This window comes from Galeopterus variegatus, unplaced genomic scaffold, assembly GCF_000696425.1.
Source record: "Galeopterus variegatus unplaced genomic scaffold, G_variegatus-3.0.2 Scaffold1867, whole genome shotgun sequence".
NCBI lineage: Eukaryota > Metazoa > Chordata > Mammalia > Dermoptera > Cynocephalidae > Galeopterus > Galeopterus variegatus.
The window spans coordinates 111,618-132,940 of record NW_007727978.1 but is presented as its reverse complement, the minus strand read 5'-3'; the positions used below and the strand labels follow the sequence as shown (position 1 = coordinate 132,940).

The window sequence follows — 21,323 nt, the reverse complement described above, 5'->3', positions numbered from 1 at the left end:
TTCAGGACACAGCTCTGGGGAGATTGAGAGGAGGGATGAGGAAGACTGAAATAAAGTGGACCTGAGGAGAACAAAGTTATGGTGTTTTATTGTTGTTGTTGTTGTTTTTAATTCCCCATTTACCTATAATGACAGTTGCACTTATTGATTTATCATAGCAAATCTCATTCCCTCTGGGGTAGTTAGGTTACTAAAAGGGTATTCAGAAGCAAGACTTCCTTCACAGACAAAGGGATTGGGGGGCCACATTTACATGGTAGGGTTTCAGAGACAAAAATGAACTTCCCAATGACTTCCAAATCCTGTTTTATATGCTTTCTAATACTTGACATTTTGCCAAAGGTAATTAATTTCCTTTTAGATAAAGACACTATTAACAACTACTTTAAAAATTATTACTTGTCTGCCCTTTGTGCTAAACTAGGCACAGATGAAGGCGTAGAGCAAGGTTACCAATATATATATAGATTTGAGGTAGATGGGACAAAAGAGTCCAATTTAAAGTATTTGTACTTTGTGGGTTCTTAAGCAGGCTAACAATGACTGAAATCTATAAAGTCTAAAATTGGTAGACAGATATAGATAAAAGATGGTCTTGTATGTATAAGAGAATCAAGGCAGAGACAGGTAAACAAGAAATAGAAATAAAATTGAAGGTCTTTTCCTTAAGTAAGAAGGGATGCTGTAAGGGTCAGAGCATGGGGAAGGGAAGAATGATCACCAAAAAAAAAAAAAGAGAAAACAGTAAAAAGGCAGCATAAAGTTAGTAAGATATGGGAGAGCAGTGGATTGACAGCCGAGGTGATAGAGCACATCCAGAAAGTCCTCATCTTTTTGAAGGGTCATGCCCATTAGAAGAGTGAGGCAAACAATCATATTTTTTAGAAGCTTCTCTTGGCATTTTTGGTATTTATTACTCACCTGAATTTCTGTTTTTGCATTGCTTTGCTATAGGACTTCATAAGTCAGCCTGTACAAGCTAAAGTTTGCCAAGTTAGTTAATTAAGGTGAAACTCAAGTATGGGCAGCAGAAGACAGGACCCTAAAACATGGAAAACTCATAGTTTATAAAGAAAAGAATGCTTCAGATTAAAAAGTGAGCACCATATTCTCAGGAGCAATGGAAGTGCCAATTGGGAGAAGAGTAGACCATTTTTAATAGCCTTTGGTTTGAAACCATGTGTAGAAAATAAGTAAATTTTAAATTTGCGGGTAAGAAAGAGGCTCCAATAAACATGCTTATAATCTGAGGGATCTGGTTTCAAATGACAGTCTAAAGTGACTTTGGCCCTTCTACTGTGTTTATATATATATATATATATATAAGCACTGGCATTATAATGCTGAATAGGGAGAACTTAGGGTAAAAATTTCATATGGACAGGCCTGAGCACTGAGAAGTTAAAGAAAATTAAGGAAAATTTTTGAATTCTTGGTTTATGTCTTTTGATCAATAGTTTCAACATCTTTCTGGAACCATGACCACCAAATTCTGATTTTCAGAACTCAGAATTATTCTGGAAGGATTCAAATTCTTAGAAAGCCTATTATGTGACATTATAGCACTACTCGCATGCAATATCAGGGCACAGATGTAATGGGGATTACATTTTGGAAATATTAAGCCAATATTTTAATCCTTGGTAATTCCTAGAATCTAATATCTTAGAGCTCTCTATCAAGAGGACTGGCAGACTTGACCACAGAGGTGGAGAGAAAACAGGATGGATACGGTATAAGAGGAACTCCTGCCCATGGAAGTGAGGAAATCTGCCCTCCCAGCCACAAAGTACTGGAAATAAAAGAGAGACAGAAGGATGGGGAGGTCAGACCTCAAGGATCTTATTCCCCTACACCACTAGGGTCCACTTTAAGAAGAGAATGGTGACACATAGAAATGACCAGACAAATATGAAGGCATCCAAGCACATCAGAGCTTCTCTGGCCATAGCCCAAGAGAGGTTGGCAGGTCTTGCCTACAAAAGAATGATATCGCAGCCACAGCTTTAGGGCATTTGTATAGGGATGCAGATAGGTACAAAAGACTGAGCTAGCTCCACATGTCCTCCTCTTCCCTCCCTTAATGCCACAAAGTTCTGCAGATGACCCAGAAGTTCTGCATTCACTAAGTGGATGCAAGGTTCTAAGAGGACAGCAGAGTCCTGGGATCAAGACAAGGGAGTTGCTGGGACCTAAGGGGAGGGGAATGGAATTCATGGCCAGAGGCACAGATTCAGACTTAAAAGATCAGACAAAACGAGTTGTACTTCAACCATCACTGTCCACACATAAGACCAAGCCAACAGCTAAGACCAGCAGATATAGAGACTTACCTCTCCTCATCATCATAAAGTAAGGCAAGAAAAATCAAGAGGATGGAGTGAAGCAGGGAGACCTGGAAAGACAAACATTTACCCAAAACAGACAGACTTAACCAAGTAAGACTGAGTCCTCTCAAAGAGACCATTTAAACCAAAAGCCTCATGTGTATCATTAACTAGTAATTAAAAATTTTGTGATAATCCCACATACCCCACATCCTGGAAGCTAAGAGTACACTCATGAGGAAAATTTGATCAATTATATATCACAAGTACATTGTAACTTTTTTGCATACCTGATAATATATGGGGGCATTTCAAAAAGTTCATGGAAAAATAGAATTGAAAGGTAATATGAATCCTTCCATGAAATTTTTAAGGTAACTTCATGCATGTGTATAAAATTTGAGATATCACTACACTGAGATGGGAATAAAATCAGTAAAACAAAAACAAAAAGAAAAAAACAGGCTAGAGTTAGAAGCTTATTCTAAGGCTAACACACTGGCCACATGAAAGGTGTGGACACTGCAGCCTTGAGGTCTATGCACAAGTAGGCAACAACAAAATCTGCTGTAAACAATTGAGGGTTAATAATTTGAGAGAAGACCCCTCAGATTATTGGAGAAAGGGGTAGATGACCTTCTTTCTTTCTGTTCTAACAAGGGAACAGTATTTCAAAAATTGAACCCAAGTAGATACAAAACATTTATATTAGCACAGAGTTTTAGAGATGTATGGGGTCTTCACCTACATGTTATCAACACTTATCATTGACTGTGTTAAACTTAATCACCAGGTCAGGGTAATGTTTGCCAGATTTCTCCAGTATAAATCTCCTTTCCCCTCCTTTCCATACTCTACCCACTGGAAGCAAGTCATAAAGTTCAGCCCGTACTCAAGGGGTGGGGAGTTAACCTTCACCATCTTGAGGGGAGGAATAGCTACATAAATTATTTAGAGTTTTTCTGTACAGAAGGTTTGTCTCTTTTTCCCCACTTATTTATTTCTTCAATCATTTTTATATAAGTATGGACTCATGACTATTTGATAGTTCAGGTTATAATTTGCTACTATACAATTTATTTTGTTGATCAAATTGTTCTAGCTTTGGACATTAGGAGCTCTTTCTGGTTGACTCTGTTTCGCTGACATGCCCCCATTATTTTGTTTTGAACACTTCCTTACTTTTTGGCATAAGAAGATGCCCCAGACCTAGAATCAGTCCTTTCTCCTAGAAGCTCTGGTTTCTTCTGCTGGAGAATGGTATTAGAAACCAATATGTGGACACTGGGTGTGCTCATTGCTCCTGGCGTGTCATTCTGTCTAAACCCTTTCAGCAGAAAGAACAAGGAAATATATGTATGTATTCAAATCCATATGTACAAGCTTATCTAAAGTTATTTCTATAACTCTCTCTATATTAACCTAAATATATAGTTTAATCCAACATTTCCTTAAGATGTTACTCTGAGTTGGTTTAATCATTACTGTAAACACTCCATGCCTGTCCAAACACAGAAATAACCTTAGACAATGAAATAGTCTACCCAGAAGCATGGAATTTCAGAATGCAAATAACTTTGGATATCATCTCATCTATTCTTGCAATCAATAATGGAATATTCTCTCTCTAGCAGATGTTTTCTGCAGGAATATTGAACTCACTGTTTTCCAACGAGTACAGTCCTTTGATTAGGTATAATGTTTAATATCTTCTTACTTCTAGTGTCGCCTAGTAAAATGCTGGGTTTTTGTTGTTGTTATTATTGCCAACATTTAGGACATCAACTGTAACTTTTATTTTTGAGCTTGCAAATGCGTTTTAAAGAAATTAACTCCTTGAAAGCCCTGAAGATAAACCAAACAAGAAAAACAGCAATTGGCTTTCATACATGAACTTAAGTGAAGCTTCTGTTAATACATCATGTTTTATTGGTATGTTAAGTTACATATTGTACATCTTTTTCTTGCCTAATTCCCATAACTGAGAGAAAATGATATATAATTATATCAAGTTAAACTACACTGAATGTTCTGATTATTACTATTGACATAAAACCTGTTACCTCAATATATCTAATCATCAGTAAATTCTCTTAGTTTGAATTTCATTGATTCTTTTAAACAACAACAACAAAGAATATATGGAGGCAATCTGATTCAGGAATCAGTATTAGGCCAGGAATCAGTAGCCCTGAGTGTTCATTGCCATAGAGACATTAATTTTGTGACCTTGGGAAAGTCATGTATTTTTGTTTCAACTTCTTTGTCAATAATATAAAGTTATTAGACATAAGTAGATAAACTCCAAGTGATTTGGATTTTATGTCTTTCTTTACATAACCCAAATCCATTTGTAAGGAGAAAGAAAAGGCTAGAGTAAATATATAAGTTAAAAATATGATTAACCATCGCTAAATATCTTAAAATCTTAGAACAAGTGAAACCATTCGGTGCAGTACTGTGCAAACTCTGGAATCAGCCTGCCTGCACCAGAATCTCAGCTTTGTTGTTTGCTAGCTCTGTAATCTAAACCTCAGAGTTTTGTCTTTAAAAATATACCTAATAATGAAAATTACCTTGTAGAGTGGCAATATGCATTAAATGAAACAATGACTATGAAAAGCCCAGTATCACAGAAAAAGGAAGCACTCAATAAACTATAGTTGCTCTGGATTATAAGGATGTTTCAATAGAGAAGTAATAACTGATAAGTAACATATCTGATATTACTGATAGGTTAAATGTCTTGCTATGATTTTGACATTGTTTCTCTTTTCCTTGTCTAAAGTCTCTGGTTAGGACTTCAAGTACTATGTTGAATACAAGTGGGGCGTGTGGTCATCCTTGCCTTGTTTAGAGGAAATGCTTTCAGTTTTTCACCATTGAGTATGATGTTAACTGCAGAATTTTCATATATTGGCATATATTATGTTGAAGTACTTTCCCTCTGTACCTAGTTTGTAGAGTTTTATCACAAAAACATGTTGAATTTTGTCAAATGCTTATGCATCTATTTGAATGATCATGTGGTTTTTATCCTTCATTCTGTAAATGCAGTGTAATCAAATTGATTGATTTACATAGGTTGAATCATCCTACATCCCAGCTATAAATTCCACTTGACCTTGGTATATGATTCTTATAATGTACTGTTGAATTTGGCTAGAATTTTGTTGAGGATTTTTGCATGTTTGTTTATCAGGGTGTATGTTTCTTGTTTACTGTTGCATTACGAGTAGAATGCCTAACACAGTCAACAAGTAGATAAATACCACATGTTCTCACTCATGTATGGAAGCTAAAAAAGTTGATCTCAGAATCAGAGAGTAGAATAATATTTACTAGAAGCTGGGAAGGACTGGGAAAAGAGGGTAGAGGGAGAGGTTAGTTAACAAACAAAAAATTACAGCTAGACAGAAGGAATCAATACTGGTGTCCTAGAATAGGGAACTATAGTTGAAAATAATTTATTGTATATATTCTAATAGCTAGAAGAAAGGATGTTGAATGTTCCCAAAACAAAGAAATTATAAATGTTTGAGGTGATGGATATGCTGCCTACCTTAATTTGACCATTACACATTGTATACATAAATCAAAGTAGCACACTATACTCCATAAATATGTACAATTATTATGCAATTAAAAATAACTAAAAATAAACAAATAAATAAACGGATGAATAAAATGAACAAATGAGGCAAGCTTATATTTCTCTCTGACTCAATAGCAAACTTTGCCCAGCTTACACAGAGACATTGGTTCCTCTTTGTTTTCTGAAACCTGAGGCATTCATATGCCCAACCATTATAATTGGGTTTTATATAACCTCTGTGAGAATGAAATCAGAGATGGGCTAATCTGATCTGTGACACCTTCCTATACATCCTACTTCTAGTTTGTCAGGAAACTTCCTAGATGCAAAAACAAATATCAAGGCATTTCCACCTTCGATACAGTTAATGCATCCATCCCTTCTTCTGAAGGAAGACAGCATTCACAAAGGAATCTCTGGCCAGCAGGGGAAAAGTAAGAAAAGGAAATTCTGAATACAAAAGCTGGCATTATGGAACCAGCACTGTTGAGGGGAATTCACTCTGGATTTGGGTAACAGTAGCAGTGTGATCTCAGGGAGAGACTGTTCATTGATGGGGACTGTCACAGACCTCAACATGTCTTGGATGTCACCTCCCATGTGCTCTCCACCTTCCTTAGTTCTGATCTGTCTTTCACAAAACCAATAATGATTCACTTTCACTTAATAATGGTAACTGAGTCGCCCTGTAGAGGACTTTGGAGTATTAGTAACTAGGAATTCTGGTTTGAAAACCAATAAGTTGTGAGTTTCCAACAGTAACTTATGTAGCACAAAAATATGTGAACCAGATCTGAATGACAGTGAATCATGAGCACTAAGCAACCAGCTGAGCCTTGGTAACACGGAGGCTTCATTGTTCTCCCATTCAACCTGCAAAAAGCTGGTGTATAGCTATAATCAGAGTGACTTAAACAAAGAACGACATCCATTCTGATATAATTGCTCCCTGAATAGAGTATCTTAATGCTAACAGGCAGATTTTGGTCAAAGCACACAAAACTAAACACTTTTTTAAAAAAAAATGGAGACTTTTATGCCAGCAAAAACCATTATTTACTCACTGAGACACACTTTATGAATATTTGCAGGATGATGATAAATACCTCAAAGTATTACTCTAATAGTCACTGGAAGATGTAGGGAAATATAGCAAGAGTGAAAATATCTGTGCTTTCTAACAGGTCAAGCCATAGTAATATTTGGAGTTGTGTTAGTGTGAAAGACCTGCATTTTCAGTCTACAAAAGCTGGCAGGAGCAGGGCATCATCATGGGAAAGAATCAAAAGATAGGCAGAGATTTCCCACACTACCGAAAGGGATTGAGCCACTAAACTTAGTAAAATGTTGTTTTCTTTCTTCTAGAATTTATTGTTTCTATTTTAAATTTGTGCATTTATACTATGATTTGTGAACTCAGAGACCTTTGAAAACATGACTCATACGTTAGAAACATAATAAGTATGACTTAGGCTGCATGGCTCAGGGGAGTATTCCATTCAACAAGCAAATTTAAGACTAAAGAGAAATAACTGTATTTTACAAATAACTATTATACAGAGAAACTATGCAGTATTCCCAAGCCTTTATTAAAGATCATTTTCTTTCAAAACTTCATAAATCCAAGGATTGTTCTTGGGCTCAGTGTTGCTATTCCTGGCTTTAGCAATTTCAAGGAAGGGCTATGAAGGGGGAGCAATTTAAGCAATTTAAGACCAGCCTATCTAATTTTTCTTAAACGTCACTCCCCTTTGGGGAATGAAAAAAAGATCTCTAAGACAAAAACTTTCAGGGTCGGTGGAAGACGATGTTGTATTTTCACAGTTATACATCCCACAGTATTTTAATAAGCTCTTCAGTTTGAAGTAGAGTGCATTATTTAGGATCAAGATAGTTTTTTTAAGTACTGAAAATAAGTATTTCTAACATTTTTTCCAGAAAAAATAAACTCATATGCATTATAAATCTTATAAAGCATTTATTAATCACAAAGTGAAAATACTTTAAATGATCCTTTTAACATTTTCAATGAAGTCCTCTATCTGAATTAATTTTCAGAAATATCATAGAGTATGGTAGATTTGAAAGTCATCTCTGAAGTAATTAACTCAATAAGAATGCATGTAATGCTTGCTATGTCAGGCACTGTGCTAAGTCCTAGGGACACAGTAAGATGCTATTGCCTGCTCTCTGTGATATAAGCAGAAATATGTAAAGAACTTAATCACCAATTCAACTTTAATGCATTTCTTTAAACTTTTAAGGGTATTCTAATTTAAAACCTTATGAACTATTTATTCTCTCCCTTTCTCCTAAAAAATGAGAGTTACACACACAGTAAATTTTCACCACAGAATTTAATGATGCTTTAATTCAATACCTGTGCAGCAAACAATTCAAAATGAGCTCTTTTTCTCAAACAAAAATGATTATGCTATGGACAAGACAAATCAGTAAATGGACAAATGAGTAAATACATTTAATTTCATCTAGGGAATATTCATTTCTAATTCATATGTCCCTCCAATCTTCTATCTCACCTTCCAGCTACATTCATTGCTCCCACTTCCTCCTCTTCTAATTATGGCTCAGCCTAGATCAAGTTTGGCTTCTATCAGTACTGTTCCAGAACCACTCTTGCCAGGGTCACCACTGATGGTATTCTTAGAGTTAAGTCCCTTGGAAGCTTTGCATTTTGATCTAATTTGATGTATTGCTGGCATTTGACTGTTGACTTTGCCATGTTTCTTGATAAAGTCTCTTCTTTTGACATCTATGACATACACTTTTCTGGTTTTTCATTTTTTCCATCCATTCTTTCTCTGCCTTCTTTGTAGAATCCCTCCTGCTGGTTCCTAAATAAAAGAGCTCTACAAGTTTTATCCTAGTAGATTTATTCTCACTCTGCACCCACCACATTCCTTCAAACACAGTCTACATGAAGATAACACCATTTAGAGATAATTATAGCTATATTTCTGTCTCAAGCCTCACTCCCAAGCTCCACATCCATATAAAGAATTGCTTATTAGGTATATCCATAAGCACATCAAGTTCAATGTGTTCAAGTCTGGACTCACAAGACTTGCTCATCTGCCATTATCTCCTATCTCAGTAGATAGTATAATCATCCATTCAGTTGCCCAAGCCTAAACACTCAGTGCTACCCTTGACTTCTCACTCTTTCACTCCACTCACCTAACCAACCACCACGTCTCCTCTTGTCTGGCTCCTGCTTATGTGGTGATTGCACTCTAGCTCTAGCTCCAGCTCCTTTATAAACCCAACCCTAGAGTTCACTTAGAACCACATCACAGCACCCATGCCCATGGTTGGTACTGCCTCTTGTTTTTCTCCCTGTTATTTATCACTAGACTAAAAGTTACACAGTCAAAGTCCTTATTTTTTCTTTCAAAGTTCTATTCTCAGCACCATGGAGAGTACCTGGTGCTTGTAACAGCAAGGAGTGAGGACAAAATCGCAATAATTAGCACACAACAGTAAGCAATGAAGCCAGGACTGAAAGCCAGGCAGGAGGCTCAGGTCTGCACTCCTGACAACTAATTCTCCATTGTATTCAGCATTTAATAATTATTTACTTAAGTAAGTTAATAAAAACATGGCTGTTCTTAACTCAGCAATATTACATCTAAAAGGGCTCGGGATTCTGTTAATGCTCAGGCATAAATATATGCTTGAGGGTAAAATCTCAGGCATAAACATAAAATTTATTTTTAACAAACATCTCCATATAATATAACAACAAAGTAATCCAACATCAGTCACCTTTTCTCTAGAAGTAGGAATCATACATTAGCAAGAAAGCTAGTTGAAGCACATCCTTGCATCTCTCTGTTTAGATAGTCTGTAAGTAGCCAGACTTAAGTAAGAACTTGTTAACTTAGTGCTGTGTTTAAAGTTAAGGTAATTGATATAATTGGTATAGTTATATGATTTTGACTAAAACCATTCTGTTTTTCCTCAATTTCAGAGGCAGTTTTTAATTAGGGATAGATAATTGCTTAAAGAGACATATTGAGATAGAATTATACAAAGTTCATTAAATTATAATTACTATTTTCTGTATTGTAAAGTAGAAAATATGCAATACTTTTTCTAGTTAAAATTATAGAGTAATAGAATCTTCAAGTTTGACAGAAATATATAAGTGATTTATTTTTTATCTTATTCGATGTGAAAATCCTTGTATAATATTCCTGATAGATTGTTATCTAGCCTTTGTAGAAATGCTTCTACTGCTGGGGAATTCAAGACTTCACTAGGAAGCCTCATTCAACATTGAGAGGCTCTCATAGTTAAGGAATTCTTTCATATATGAAGATAAAGTCTGATTCCATGTAGTTTACATTCATTGGTCCATATTTTGCCCTCTGGAGCAAAACAGAACAGAATTATTCCCTCTTCAGCATTTTAAGCTTACAACAGAAAATGGCATTATAGAGCTGAAAGGGACTGAAGATTAACAAAACACATCCCTTATGCAAATGAAAACGGAAATCTAAAGTAGTTATACAGATCACATAATCAGATATTTGCAGAACTGTTACTAAAACTCCTCTGCCTGATATTTTCTCTGATTCTTGTCTTTTTAAAAATTACCTTGTTATATTTTTATTATTATCATGTTACTCTCCCACACCATATTTAACACTTACTAAGATAATAATAGTTTCTTGATTAACTCTTGTCTGGTCAAAGTTAAACAACTAAGTTCCTTTCGTTAGACTTTAATAACTATGATGTTCAAAGCAGGAAAAACATCTGAGGCTACATATGTTTCCCAGTTAAGAATTAAGATAATCATGACCAGGAGATGCCCTTCCAAACATTTATAGTGCTAGAAAAAGGAATCTTAAAATATAAGACACTGCTCACCCCTAAAATTAAAGTAGAATCCTCTTTATGTACAAAAATGGAACAGAAGTGCACAGCTGTAAACAGGTCCACACAGCAACACACTATGAGCATTTTGCTTTGCAACTTCTCCTTGAGCTTCCAAGTAATCACAGACCACAGTTTTTACAAAATGCTTTGCCACTGTAATACTTGGATTTTTGTCTTTCCAGTCTCTATCATCAATTTTCTTGCCATTTGCTGCCCAGCCCTTAAGACACAAATGTGATCTTTCTGTTATGTATACAAAATGATGGGCTAGTTTATGTTAAAGTATCAAACAATACCCTAAATCTCAGTGGCTTAACACCACAAAGGATTATTTCTCACTCACACTACAGGTCCTCTGTGTTGTTAAGGATGTTTGGTTTATCCTGGTCATCTGGCTTCAGCTGGACATGAGTTTCCATAATTGCTACTGAGGAAAGAGCTCCCTTCAGTGCTTCTCATTGACAATTACATGCTTCTGCCTAAATGTGGTACATCCCACTTTTATTCACCTTTTTATTGGTCAAAGCAAGTCGTGTGATCAGATGAGGCAGAAAAATGTGTCTGGAAGATGAAGAACTGGAGTATTTGTGGAGCCCTAATGACCATCAGATCTCCTAGTTCCTTCCCCTGCCAATTCCTCTACTAATCACAGAAGAGTGTCCCCCATATATATATTTTTTAAGGCTAAGCCTTTGGGAACATCATCCCAAGACGTTTCCCATCAAAAGCACACAAATTGTGACTCTAAGAAATAAACAGGGAGATGGGAGCTAACATGAACATCATATTACTTGTTCTTTATGTATTTGTTCTTTTACTTCAGACACAAGGTAGTGAAAATGTTTTGGTAGCCCCTCTGAAAAGTTCGATGAGTATATGGCATTCACATAGGATTTAGATTCTTAGATCTTTATTTTTTTTTTTTAATTATCAAAAGGACTGGAGAAAGGGCTTTGGAAGAAATCTATGAATATTTCTTCCTTTCCCATTTAGTATTTTCAAATACATCCATAAGTTAGTTTCCTTCCTGATATGAACATCCAGGTGATATAGCAGCCTCATCTTTACACAATTACAGGAAAAAATAGGAACTACTTTGTTCAATGTAGAGACTCCTACCACTAGGAGTAAAAGAAGAACTCAGCCACACAGTTGCTAACAATATAGTTTCTGCCAGGCGTTTATGAGTTAAAGCAGCTATAAGTACGTAAGAGGTAAGTTTACTAGAACAAAATTGCATGTTGTACTGTTCAAGCTACTGCACGTAATCACACTGCAATTTATGAAAGATTTCCTTTGCAAAATATCTTCATCACCAGAGATTTTTCACACTAGTATCTCTTTTCTTAATTAGAGGAAAATCAAAAGAAATCACTCCTTATTGAGTGGGTGACACATAGTATGTAAATACTCTCTTATTTAATCTAAAACCTTGCCAATGGTTTCTACATTTTATCTCCAAGGGCTAAAAAAAAAAAAAAAAGAAAATGCCCTTTATACTTGCTAAATCCTTTTTACCTGAAAAGTATAAACAAAAAGGAAGATTTCTTTGCTTCTCACATAATTTCCATAATCAACTTTTTGCATTGAGTTTTCCTTTTTTTAAAACTATGAGTACTGTTATCAAGACAAGTAAATCATTGTGCAGTATATGCATGTTTTGAAACAACATACTGTGCCCCTAAAATATGTACAAGTAAATGTTAAAATATTTTGAATAAAAAAGAGATAATTTAGCCATATAGACATGGATAAAATTTTAAAAAATATTTTTAAAGTAGCATTTACATTTTTCTTCAGTTATTTTATGAAATACTACTTTTGAAATATAACAGTGAAAAACCACCTCTCAAATGCATTATCTAATTATTAATAATTTTATAGAACCAAGACTACAAGAATAAGTGTGCACTTTAGTTTGCTCTCCATTTCAGTAAGAATATTATCTGTCAGTGACTAATTAATTTTTTATTTTTACAACATTTAAACTATGCTCTAGCTTACCCATTGGGGCTATTTTATCACATACAGCAAAATTAAACCTATTTGTGTAAGAGGTTGATAACAAATAGACCTGAATAATAATGTCCAATGAAAAATGAATGAAGACGCTTCAGGAAAAATCTAGCATGGATTCCTCGGCTCTGAAACAGCACTTGTTTAAGATTAGTTTACACAACAGTTACAGGGGCCTCAGATTACTATATGTATGGCTTACCTTTGCAAAGTGTGTGTGACCTGGATAATTGGCAGTGAAAGATAATCAATGGGCTGACATTGAAGATACATTAACTAATACAAAATGTGTGTAAACACAGTAAACAGAGATTGTTTTAAGAGAGATTGTACATAAACACTTACAGTCTATCTTCTTTCAAATTATGATTCTTAGAACCCCTGTAGAGAATTCTGTAGGGTGGAGAGTTTCCCCAGAATCCCATGTTCTTATTTAGCAAAAACATAACCGAAAATAATTGTTTGGAAATTTGCACACCGAGGATGTATCCTTTATTCTCCTAGAGGTAGTCTATTTTAATGATTAAGATCTGGGGCTCTGCAGTCAGAGACCTATGCCCATAATAACACCTACCTTATAGGGCTGTCAGGATTAAATGAGTAAATACACAGAATGTCAAGTCCTTAGCCTAGTGCCTGAAGCAAAACATACCCTCAATAAATATCTGCTATAATTATTATACTGTGTAATATTCAGACAAGCTAATATGGGAAGCTTGCAAACAGGAAAAACTATGCAGGTTAAGTAGCACCACAAAAACATGCCACACTTGACTCATAGAGACAACGTATGAATGAACATCTACAAAATCATATTCATTTTTACATTATTGAAAAATCCACTTCTGTTTACTTGCTAAAAATTGAGTTCAAAATGTCATATATCTCTGGCAACATTTAATGATAGTGCTAAAGCACTAAAGATAACAGAGTGTATATTTTCCCCAAGTACTTAGTTACTATGACTTTTTGGTAGCTTTTATGTATTAAAAATATCAACACCCAGAATTAAATCCAAAAATAAACTACTTTTTCTTTCATTTCAAAGGGCAGGTGGAATTCGCCAGCACAAGCTATCATCAATTACGTTTCTGAGTGTTAGTGCACGTAATTTTTCACATAGGTCAAATCACTGTGCTCACAGTCAGATGAAAGAACACTTCTTGCTGTCTCTATGTTCATATCTTTTCTGTTTAAACACATTCAAGTACACTAAATAATGGTGACTCCACAAAAAAACAAAGTTCCATAAGACATGGATTTTTTTTAATTGCAATGATTGGACTGGAGAGCTAAAGGAAACAATATAAAAAACATGCCAATGAGCCAGACATGATTTGCGAAGCGGTTCCTTCTCTGTACCACTTCTTCAGAGCAAAATCATATCCTGTCAAATATACTGGCCAATTTAGTATTTACAGGAGACAGTTTTATATATCAGATTTCACTGATGAAAATTACAGCTTGTTTTTGCTGAGTCAAAAACCTACTTACCTCTGGTGAAATTTTAAGTGCATCACTGTATTAATAAAACTTCTCCCTTATACATGTGTATATGCAATAATATGCAAGCAGAAATTAATACATAAAATAATTAGGGTAAATGTTTAATGGAGAATAGTAGCCACGAAAAATACTTCTCTAGATACAATTCTATAAACTATAAAATAACATCCAACTCAGGAACTGGTTGGTTAGCTCAGTTGGTTAGCATGCAGCCTTGTAACACCAAGGTCATGGGTTCAGATCCCATACTGGCCAGTAGCAAAAAAAAAAAAAAAAAATTACATCCAACTCATGTCCTTTAATGAATGAGGCAATGCATAAATAAATAAAATAATTTCCTACCAGAATAAAATGATCCTAACATTTCCTTTCTTCCAGAAAGCTCTTGCGGATTTTCCCCAATCAGGATAGGGCTTGTCTTGAAGCATCATATCAGTGACCTGGAGCAAGGAAAAGAAACTTACTTAACATTTTCATAAATCTTAAGTTCAAATTTACATATAAACCTATAATTTACATCCTATTGAGATTAGAATATGTATATATTTTAGCATTAGGATATATGAAGAGACAAAGATTAAAAGAATGTACTTGGTTCAATCAGAAACTTTAATAGTTTGATTTTACATACTGAATGAGCACATTGAAGGTCATTCAACACGTCAAATACTGATACTGCTTTTTTAAATATCAATTATGATTACCTTATATAAGAAGGTACCTTTGAATCTTAACATCTCCATAGAAAAGAAACACATATAACAAATAAAAACATATACAACAAATAAAATACCAGATTCTTTTTAAGTTTTTCTAAATCAGGAACTCCAAAATCCAAATATTTCCTAATGTGTCTAGATTTTAATGGCATACATTAGTCAAAATATTATCTTTTCTTTTTCTCTTTTTGTTTACTCCAACTATATGTTCAGTTTAGTACTGTACACAGTTTTATGGCTGTCGGGCTCTTAATCCTGTTTTGATGCAAATTGTCGAGTTAGGGCTGGGCCTGGACCTCACAGACCCCTCAAGCCCATTCACAGACTGGGTCACAAACCCTTCACAGGCCAGGCTGGGTCCCCAGACCCCTCACATGCCAGGCTGGGTCACCAGACCCCTTACATGCAGACCTATGAGCCAGGTAACCGGCAAACAGGTCCTTGGAAGCTGTAGGTTGGAAAGCATGGCTGCCCAGGCAGTGGCAGCTGCCCGAGACAGTACTCAGCCAGCCTGCTTCACAAACTCTGAAGAACACAAGAATAGCAAAAAAACTAAAAAGATACATTGGTGTGCATGCACACTAACTACACACACACAACACACACACACACACACACAATTTGTTTACAAAGGATGTGCTGAACCACACCCAACTGGACCCGAGGTGAGGGTCCTGACCAAACCATTCTATTTTCCCAACAATGGTGTATTTATCCTAATTAGAAAGCATCCTCCCACTTGTAATTCTTATTCTTCCAAAATTATTTTTTCTCTTTTTTTTCACATGCAGATTCTGCCCATCTTCTGAGACCCAAGTAAAGTCATGTTACCACTGTGATATCTCCACTGTTCTCTCCAACTGGAAGAGAACTTGTAGTTCTTGATCCATCCTTCTCATGGTATGTATCACTTTCCACTTTTCTATTTTACTTACCTACCTACACCTTTTTCTCTCTCCACTATGCGTCAAAATCTTTGAAGGTGAAAACTTATCTTTGTATCTTTTCTAATGTCTAAGGATCTTTTACACAATAGACCAAAATATTTGCCCAAAGAAGAAATTACAAAACAAACTAAGATATAAATGCTTGTTTTTAAAGATCCATTAACAAAGTAAATTGCTCATTAACCACATTGCATATTAATGGTTTTGGCAAATGTCCAAAGTATCATAAATAGGTAACCTATTAAAAAAGCATTTTAAAATCTTATGGGGGTAGGCAATATATTTCCTTCTTTCTCAAAAAAAAAAAAATGGGAAATTTTTTCCACTTTTCCAAATAATCTATCTTCCCTTCAAGGGAAGAGGATATTATCCCATTGATTATGATTTTGATTAATAATGTTCAGATACAAACAAACAAAACAGATTCAAAATTAAGAAAACTGATATGGAATAAGTTAAGAAAGAATTTATTTTAATCATCCATTGAAATAGATTTTTTCTCTTGCCTTTAAAGCTTTAACATTGCATTAAAGTGTAACTTCCAACGCTCGCCTTGAAATAGATGAGATTTAATCATTTATGAAGAAAGATCGTGATTCAGTGGGGAGTCCTTCTGGATCAGTGACCCCTTCAACGGTACTGGACTTCTTGTGGAAGCCACATCAATTCTAAAGCAAGTCCATCTCATTGTGCTACACAGCATTCAAGAAATGTTCTCTGGAAACTTTCATTGGCATGCCAATGCTTCAAATGCTCATCTAAGTTGCAATGAGAAGAATAGAAAAGGAGCCCAGTCTCCAGGAATGATTTTATCTTAATTCTTCTTTATAGTCTCTTTCAGTGTCATTTCTAGGAATAGGGTTCTCATGATTCTCTAGGTTGATGAGAACCAAAATTAATTCACTGACCTTCATTTACTAACTGCAGATTCACATCAGTTCTGTATAATTTAGGGTCTACAACAATTTTATGTGATGTGGCTTCACCAATGAATTTGAGAAGATTCAACAATCATAAGTGATTTTAATACAAACTCTCAGTTAATTTCTTAAAACAATCATTTTGATAAATGGGAATGCAACTAATATTGAGAATTTGCAAAGGAAAAACACTTGTTTTATTTATTTTTAAAAAGAAACTGGTTCGTGATAATTTTCTAATCTATTTATTCTCTTCTTAAACCTTTAAAATTACAGGACTGTATTTTCTCACTCAAACTAATGCCCATGGATTGTATTTCCATCAAAAATAATTCATGGTATTTATCAAAATGAGGAAAGGGAAGATGATAGAATAAAAATTAACTATGAATCAAGTGAATTATATTGTTACTAAAAAAATGAATAAATGCAAAAGTAGAGTAATTTAGATCCTAAATATTCTTGGGCATAAAAAGAGCTTTATATTATAACTTCCCTTGAGGAAAGAATTGCTAGTCTTCTAAATATAATAATTTCAACACTGATCCTTCATAACCTTCTTGAATAACAATTCTTGTGTCAAATATTTTAACAAAACCTCAAGGTTAAATAAATAAATACTTAAATACATACTTCCTGTTTCACCAGCATTTTAAAAGATTTAATTAATTCTGTTCAGCAATATTTACCCTGTTTCAGAAAGAGTCTGCATGGTAATGAATATTTTCAAGGAACAGAATGATTACTGGGTGGCTTTTATTCAATTTTCAATGTTTTCTCCAGGGCACTTTCTGTGAAATACTTGTCATACTTTCTAGAAGGAGGCAATCTGTGGCTGTATGACCAATTATTACAGCAGCATGTTTGTAAAAATGACATTCAAGGATAAAGCATTTTCTCAGGAAAATGGCAAGATGAGGCAAAAAAAAAAATTCTTTCTGATGCCAGATAGCTGTTTTTTTTTCACCCTCAGCTCCAACTCTTTATTTTAAGTCATATCATCAGATCAATGTCAGGTCACTTGCTGCTAAATTGGCAAAAGCAGAAACAGTCATTAAAGGGATGCATTCAATAAGGAAAAATCCAATTACCTTCTGCATTAGAGAAATCAAATTCATTTCTGGTGTTAGTCAAGGACAGTCATTGTGGGAAAAGATGCATGAAAGGGAGACAGGATGATACAAAAAGGTTGTTGTGTAGCATAAATACAATACAAAACCCGTTGATGCTTCTCCCACAGAAAGATACTAGAATTTGAAATTGCAGGTCTTTCTTTCCAAGCTGGGTGAAAGATGTTTAACTCTTTGAGTCTCACAATTCTTCTCTTTCTCTTTCTTCTCTACTATGCCTCTGCACAAAACTCAGAACTTCATTATGGCACTTAATACATTATGCCTTGTCAGGTAGTCTTTCTCAGTAGAGCATAAGGTATTTTTGGCATGGGTATTGTGCAATCTGAGCAAGAACATGAAGTTTGAAGTTTAACAGTCAGTAAATGATCGTAAAAAACAATTTATCTCTACAGGAATGTAACTGAAATCTTTGTTCCTTTGTAAGTTGAGCCTACATAATGCTATGGTGACCACGGTAGCATGAAAATAGCAACGATGACAGTCACACATTGTATTTACCATAAGTTTCATGGATTGCAAAGCTCTTAAATGTACTTTTCTTATTAATTGTCACAGCAGCTTTATAAAATAAGTCATGTTTTTCCACCTTTCACCAATGCAGAAAGTGAAGTCAGCGAGGTGAAATAACAGGGCAAGGTCACAGGCCTAACGTACTAGTATGTGCAACAGTACTGGAGCCAGCCTGGCTCGGTTCTAATCCTAACTTTGTCTCTCACTAGCTGTTAACTTAGGATAGAGTAATTAACCTCTCTGTGCCACAATTTCTTATTCATCATCTATGAGCACGCAAGATAAATTAGCAGGTGTTACAGTAATTATTGATTTGTTATTGTTGACATTGGGACTTCTATCCAATCATTTTGCATCATATAAGTAATGCATCGCAAACCGGATTTAGAGTCCAAAAGCTTGACAATCAATCTCATCTCTTGTGCAAAGACAAGACCATAACATACTAAACTATTAGAAAATGACAAAGCCATAATGTACAAGGGTGCTTCAAAACACTTGTGGAAAAGTAGAATTAAAAGATAGTATGATTCCTTCCATCAACTTTTTGAAGTACCCTTGTAATGTTAAAATATGATGTAATCTAAAATTGCTGTTATAAATTGAAGGGAAGGGAGGTCACCAAAGCCTGCAATTATCTAAAAAGGCTGCATAGGGGACTTGTGTAACATAACTGAGCATTGATCTGTATTTTCTATCATTCCCTAATTTTGCCAGTCTTATTAGGCTGATTGAAAGGTATTTACATGCAGGTACTACATATACTATATTCATAGTCTTATTTAATATAGTTTTATAGTAAGCATGTGGATATTAATGTAAAATATTGATTGATTAGGGATAAAAGACCATACTATAACAACAATTACTAGGCCTATATAGTGCCCCTCTTACGGTAGGCACTACTTAGTGAAGCACCTTAAGAGGAAAAAAAAGTACTATTAATAAACAAGCAGATACATTAAGGATATTAATGAACATACATATACACAAAATTTTGTTTAAATAATAGCATACAATTTTGCAACTTCTCTACAGATATAGCTGTTTATATAGTTTCTTCTTTGCTTAGCCTTTCTCCATGCTTTTTTATGTGCATTCTTTTGAAATACAGAAGGTTTCTATTTTGTCCTAATTATTACCTTTATAATTAAACTTCATTTAAGGTATGAACTTACTATTTCTTTAGATTTTAATTATTCCCTACTATGAGCATTGACAAGATTGTTTTATTTCTCTTCCTCTCCCTCTTCTCCTCCACCACTTTATTTTATTATATTATTTTTCCTATTAACTTTTTTACTCATTGAATATCTTATATCCCTGTTTTATTTATAGTCTTTAAATATGTTCTTCCCCCATCTATAAAAGATAAGAAAATAAAAATAACATACTTTCTTAGACCATATATCATTTCTGTGTTGTTAGGATTTGCAAATATTCTACATTCTGCTTTATAACCAGAAGCCATGCATTTCTTTTCACCTTGACCCTCCAATTAAATGGATTCAATGATCTTTTCCAGTACTTCTGCTAGAGTTTGTCCACTACTTCCAATGTCTGAACTTTTCCAATAAATCCTCAGGAAGGTACATGAGAACAACGTAGCCTACAATCAAATTCTTTATTTTCTTTATACTTGGCTAAATAATTAGGTTGAGTGAAAAATTTGGGGGTCACATTTTTTTTCTTAGCAACCGAGGGCATCACTTCACTGTCTTAACACTGTTGAGTGATGCCAAAAAGAAATCTGAGAAAACTAAAACCTGGAATTTTTTTTCCATCTTTACAGGTGAATTGGTTTTATTGCTTGGATTTCCAAAGTATTCTTTTTGTATCTGAAGTGTAATACTTTTGCTACATTTATTGATTGCTGCCTGTCATTATTCTAGGCACTATTTGCCCATTCAATCTAAAGATTCAAGTTTTCCTTTACTCTCTTAAGTCTTTTTGAAATCTTACTTTTCCATTATTTTAGTTCTATCCTTTAGGAACAACACTTACGTATATGCTGGTTTTCTCTGTCTTCTATGTGTACACTCCTTTTTAACCTTTAATTTTGCTCACTCAAAACTGTGGAATTTGAGGTGTGTCAATTAATGTTCGTAGAGATTAAAATTTGACCTTTATTTCTCTGATTTTCTCCTTTCCACATTTCTTTCCTGAGTCTACCATCTTTTGTCTCACTTTCTATGGTCTCACACTATCCTCTCTGAATTCCTATACCATTGCTTTGAAACCCTATCTTATATAAACAATTACTGCACTAATACCTTTTTAACTCCTTAGGATATTTTTGGTCACCGTTTTTTTCCAGTCACTGGCAACATTGTTCTGGTGGAGGGCTCCCGACTTTCTCTTGGATTTTCCTGTTATTGTCTTCCTCTTTTATTCTTAGTAACAAAATTCTCATGCTCGTGCCTTTGGGATTGGCCACCCTGGAATGAGAAGAGTTTTTCCTGGACTCGTTCTGTGCAAGAGGTTCACATGGAATGGAGGCAAGACCCACTCTCAGCCAGCACACTCCATTCCCACTGTTCCAGGCCTTGTAGGGTGTGACACCTACCTTGGAGAACTGTCTTTTGCTAACTTTGCCATTGATCAGTAGCCAGCATGTCTCCTCTTAGCATTGTCTTGAAACAATTGACTGTCACTACACTTGGCAACACTCCATCATAGATTGTGCTTCAAAGTAAGAAACATCATTTAGTCTTACTTAAGATAAAGTTAGGGTCTTTGATTCTT

General features: G+C 34.8%; 1 protein-coding gene across 1 annotated transcript in view; it reads right to left on the bottom strand.

Moving 5' to 3' along the window:
* Positions 1 to 21,323, bottom strand: part of LOC103595852 (transmembrane protein 117) — a 218,535-nt gene that overhangs the window by 149,942 nt on the left and 47,270 nt on the right. Inside the window, exon 2 of the mRNA XM_008579367.1 lies at positions 14,692 to 14,789. Within this exon, the coding sequence (XP_008577589.1) occupies positions 14,692 to 14,789 (98 nt within the window). The remainder of the gene's footprint in view (positions 1 to 14,691; positions 14,790 to 21,323) is intronic.